The sequence below is a fragment of the Salmo salar genome, chromosome ssa11, assembly GCF_905237065.1.
Source record: "Salmo salar chromosome ssa11, Ssal_v3.1, whole genome shotgun sequence".
In the NCBI taxonomy this organism is placed as follows: Eukaryota; Metazoa; Chordata; class Actinopteri; order Salmoniformes; family Salmonidae; genus Salmo; species Salmo salar.
The window spans coordinates 10265829-10271477 of NC_059452.1; the positions used below are offsets into that span (position 1 = coordinate 10265829).

General features: G+C 41.7%; 1 protein-coding gene across 1 annotated transcript; it reads left to right on the top strand.

The window, feature by feature from the left end:
* The first annotated feature begins 581 nt into the window (after positions 1 to 581).
* Positions 582 to 3577, top strand: LOC106561976 (GTP-binding protein RAD-like). Its single transcript, XM_014126474.2, has 5 exons — positions 582 to 733; positions 1071 to 1436; positions 1961 to 2034; positions 2233 to 2437; positions 2631 to 3577. The coding sequence occupies exons 2-5, from the start codon at positions 1082 to 1084 to the stop codon at positions 2906 to 2908; spliced, it is 912 nt and encodes a 303-aa protein (XP_013981949.1). The 5' UTR covers positions 582 to 733; positions 1071 to 1081; the 3' UTR covers positions 2909 to 3577.
* Positions 3578 to 5649: the final 2072 nt, after the last annotated feature.

Consider the following 5649-nt stretch of genomic DNA (forward strand, 5'->3'; position numbering starts at 1 on the left):
CTAGGCGTCGTTTTAATAAATAATGTGTCCTGTTTCTTTGGTGAACAGCTGCTTTTCCCCCCCCCCACATTAGCCTCATTCACAACTCGTGTCACCAAGGCTTACGCGACCTATGGGCCGAAATGCTGAGAAGCATCTATTGGAAACGCTTGATGTCTCAGATGCTCTTGGCTAATCCACTGACAACTTGTAGCACATAACTTATCAATTACAAACAAATCGTGTTATTTAAAAGGACTGATTGACTATGGTCAGCCTTGCGAATGGCTGGTAAAAATCTCACCTGTCCAGATGAATTTTGGCGCCCTCCATCGCCAACTCTCCATGGCACTGCCCCAACTAGTGTTAAAACTATGCTAGTTAGCCAACCCCTTCAACGCAGGTAGGCTATAACTTATGGAGAGTAAACAGCCTAATTACTCGGCAAAATAATTACATCACTGGCATGATGGCATTGCATTTTCAGAAGAGGAGAATCCCTCAGCCCGCCTGCGCGTCATTTTCAATCACGTCTCTGTAGAGCGGTCCACACACACTCCCTCTCCTCCCTGAGACGTAACTCTCAGAGGCAAACCCTGCCTCGCGGTGACGTCACTCGCTCGGCTACTAGATAAATATGGGGATCCGTATGTTTCCCTGGATCAAACCGAAACTTCTCTTCACTGAAGGATAGATAGATCGCAAGTGGATTGCCTGGTTCAGGATTTTGGAATACGTCAGACCCACATCAAATGTAAGTTTTCTTATGGAATTGAATGATTTTACAGTCGTGATTAATACATGAATTAGGCTATGGCTGTTTCAAATCATTTGAGTTCCACTTCAATTTTAACATTGCTCAATGCTCCATCAAACCGTAATTCATATTATAGGATACAGGCACATTATTGTCTTAAATGACTTTGTTCAAATAAATATGACACAAAAGTTCATATAAACTGTGGCCTAATAAAGGATTTTTTTTAAATCAACACCTAGGCGTAGTGATGAGAAATGCATTTTTTTTGTCGGAGTTGGTTGCTTTTCATGTTTACAGCAGAATCGTACTAAAGAGCGCATCTATTTCACAGACAAAAAAGTAATGACTTTGAACAAAAGTGACAAATTGCGGAACATGGACAAAAGAAGAGGGAGCATGCCGTGTCCCATGCACCTGCAGAACCTGCACAGAAGAAGCATGCCAGTGGACGACCGCGAGATGCGCAAGGCGCAAACTGGAGAGCTGTCCAACCTCATGCGCCGCACCTCCTACACCACCGGTGAGCCTCACAGAGACAGCTGTGTATCGGACTCGTCCGATTCGGTTATATCCTCCGGCAGCGACTCCGAGGGACAAGTGTACAAGGTTGTTCTCCTCGGCGAGCAGGGTGTCGGCAAGTCTAGCCTGGCACGTATTTTCGGTGGAGTCGAGGATGGTCACGACTGCGACGAGACAGGTGTGTGTCTGATGACCATTACTGATGATGATGGCGTTGAAGTTTATATGGCATTGAGAATACACCACAAATAAATACTTTTTTTAAAGCAAAGATAATAACTGTTTGACTGTGGCTGTCCTCAGCACCCCATTAGAGCTAATGCACATAAGCTCCAAACTAAGTAAATATAGGATTGGTTTCCATATCATCTTGGCACACAGGCTGAAGTACATTGATTATTGCTATTTCCATCCAGTCAGTAAGGCGCCACCCATAAAGTACTGCTGTCGACATATACAGCCACAGAGATAGTGGATGGGAGATATGAAAATCAATGACTGAGGGAAGGAGACACTAATGTACAGTAGTACCCATCACAGATATAGGTTAATTGAAAGTTAATAAGCTGTACCTAAAGGCATCATAAAATGGGCAATAGAAATGGGCAATAGTGAGTGAGACCTCACACTTGACCCAGTTAGTGGGTATATATCATTTTGGCCAGGAGTATTTATTTATCTGTCTGCTTGCTTTTGTTTCAGGAAACACGTATGACAGATCGATTGAGGTGGACGAGGAGGAGGCGTCCATCTTGTTGTACGACATTTGGGAACAGGTGAGGCATATAACGCAATTTCCGTTTGACCCTCAGAAAATTGGTCTTAGTCATAGCGTATAATTTGATGTAATGTGTAGTGCTCTAATGCTGGTGTATAATATAATATACCACTATAACAACTTTAATTTGAGCACCTGCAGCTTTTGATTAGGTAAGGATTGTAACTAATCAAATTCTATTTCTCCTTGCTTACAGGATAACAGTCAGTGGCTGAAGGAACAGTGCATGAGGATAGGTGACGCCTACATCATCGTCTACTCAGTAACAGACAAGTCCAGCTTTGAGAAGGCGTCAGAGCTACGCATCCAGCTACGCAGAGCTCGCCAGTCTGAGAACATTCCCATCATCCTTGTGGGCAATAAGAGCGACCTGGTGCGGTCCAGAGAAGTCTCTGTGGATGGTAAGTGACGGTGATCTCTTCTGACCAAGGCATCTCTGTATTTGCATAGTGCTACTTATTTTAGAATGACTGCTGTAGTTAAAGCTAGTATCAAAGTGTTATGCGAAGGCATAATGATGAGGGTGAAGTCACTGTCCCAAGGGAACACTATAGATTCTTACCTGCGCCTCCCCTCCTTTTTTTGTTGTTGCAGAGGGCAGCGCCTGCGCTGTGGTGTTTGACTGCAAGTTCATCGAGACCTCAGCCAATCTCCACCACAATGTCAGGGACCTGTTCGAGGGCATCGTCCGGCAGATCCGACTGCGCAAAGACAGCAAAGAGGAGAACGCTCGCCGTATGGCCAACTGCAAGCGACGCGAGAGCATCGGCAAGAAGGCCAAGCGTTTCCTGGGCCGTATGGTGGCCCGGAAGAACAAGAAGATGGCCTTCAGACAGAAGTCCAAGTCCTGCCATGACCTCTCGGTCCTCTGAGAGTACAGTATCTGGACTGCTGTTTTCTCTTTGGCCTTCAAGACCAGACGCTGTGTGTTTTTAACACTAACCCCAAGGACTGCTAGAGCTGTACAGAAATTATATATTTTATTATATTCATTAAACACAACAGACATGTCCATGTTAATGATCTGCATGAGGTTTCAGTTGAGTCTTTTGTCTTGCTTATGTATAGATGTTGATACTTCTTGTGAATGTATATTCAATCCACCAAGGCTTGTTATTTTCAACCATGAGTTGTAAGATTGCCTTGATAATGGGGGACAGTGTGTTTGGTTCTACTCCATTTAGTGTTGGTAGAGTTGTATATAGCCCTCATTAAAGATTAGATTATGGTACGCTGAGTGATTTCACTGCATTCTGTCACATGGAGTCATTATTACTTGAAACTGGGTACGCTGGTTCGTACTTTGGCCATGATACTAAGGACAGGAATAATGTGTAATGGGGGTTAGGCCAGGTTTTGGAAAAATATATTATTCTATTGTCCTAACCTTCAGCCCAGATGTGAATGAAGAAAGCAATAATAAGTTATATTTGTCATGTGAATGTAATGTTTTCTTTTAAATACAGTTGATTTTCACTTCCTTTTAATATTCAATCATTTTGTTATGTTTACTTTTTTAATAAAAAAATGAAATACAACTATTCCATATTTTTTCTTGCCCAGATCATAAAACAATTAGACTACACCATAAACAAAAGTTAAATACATTACCGTTCAAAAGTTTGGGGTCACTTAGAAATGTCCTTGTTTTCCATGAAAACATACATGAAATGAGTTGCAAAATGAATAGGAAATATAGTCAAGATGTTGAAAAGGTTATAAATAATGATTTTTAATTGAAATATAATTGTGTGCTTCAAACTTTGCTTTCGTTAAAGAATTCTCCATTTGCAGCAATTAAAGCTTTGCAGACCTTTGGCATTCTTGTTGTCAATTTGTTGAGGTAATCTGTAGAGATTTCACACCATGCTTCCTGAAGCACCTCCCACAAGTTGGATTGGAACTTCTTACGTATCATACGGTCAAGCTGCTCCCACAACAGCTCAATAGGGTTGAGATCCGGTGACTGTGCAGGCCACTCCATTATAGACAGAATACCAGCTGACTGCTTCTACCCCAAATAGTTATTGCATAGTTTGGAGCTGTGCTTTGGGTCATTGTCCTGTTGTAGGAGGAAATTGGCTCCAATTAAGCGCCGTCCACAGGGTATGGCATGGCGTTGCAAAATGGAGTGATAGCCTTTCATCTTCAAGATCCCTTTTACCCTGTACAAGTCTCCCACTTTACCACCACCAAAGCACCCCCAGACCATCACATTGCCTCCACTATGCTTGACAGATGGTGTCAAGCACTCCTCCAGCATCTTTTCATTTTTTTTGCTTCTCATGAATGTTCTATGTGATCCGAACACCTCAAACTTAGATTCGTCTGTCCATAACACTTTTTTCCAATCTTCCTCTGTCCAGTGTCTGTGTTCTTTTGCCCATCTTAATCTTTTCTCTTTATTGGCCAGTCTGAGATATGGCTTTTTCTTTGCAACTCTGCCTAGAAGGCCAGCATCCCGGAGTCGCCTCTTCACTGTTGACGTTGAGACTGGTGTTTATTGGTGTGCACTATTTAATGAAGCTGCCAGTTGAGGACTTGTGAGGCGTCTGTTTCTCAAACTAGACACACTAATGTACTTGTCCTCTTGCTCAGTTGTGCACCGGGGCCTCCCACTCCTCTTTCTATTCTGGTTAGAGCCAGTTTGCGCTGTTCTGTGAAGGGAGTAGTACACAGCGTTGTACAAGATCTTCAGTTTCTTGGCAATTTCTCGCATGGAATAGCCTTTATTTCTCAGAACAAGAATAGACTGACGAGTTTCAGAAGAAAGGTCTTTGTTTCTAGTCATTTTGAGCCTGTAATTGAACCAACAAATGCTGATGCTCCAGATACTCAACTAGTCTAAAGAAGGCCAGTTTTCAGCTGTGCTAACATAATTGCGAAAGGGTTTTCTAATGATCAATTAGCCTTTTAAAATTATAAACTTGGATTAGCTAACACAACGTGCCATTGGAACACAGGAGTGATGGTTGCTGATAATGGGCCTCTGTAGGCCTACATAGATATTCCATAAAAACATCAGCCGTTTCCAGCTACAATAGTCATTTACAACATTAACAATGTCTACACTGTATTTCTGATAAATCTTTTCTGATGTTATTTTAATGGACAAAAAATGTGCGTTTCTTTCAAAAACAAGGACATTTATAAGTGACCACAGACTTTTGAACGGAAGTGTATATATAAAACAGACTTCCTTGTTATTTGATTTATGTCCTCATAAATTTTAATTCATTAGATTGTTCAGTGGACTGGAGTCTTGTTGACCAACAGCATTACTGGAAGGAAAAAAGGTAATAAAACATTAAACTGGAGAGTCCTGCAAACGCACTTCGTATTTCCACACTATTCAAACCGTTCTCCCACCTTCATAGGGAACACGCATATGGTTGAGAGAAGGTAAGACAAAATAAATACAACGTTTTCGAATTAACATTTTATTATAAAAATGATCGTGGAGTGTTCGGTAAATAAGTGATGTTTGCCAATCATTGATTAAGTTTTTGTGAGGTATAGGCTCTTATTCTGGCCTACAGGTTGAGGTTCAGAGAGGGAGTTTGTTTTCATTCGTCGGTCTTTGTAAATCATAATAAGACAGGTAAATGTTGTT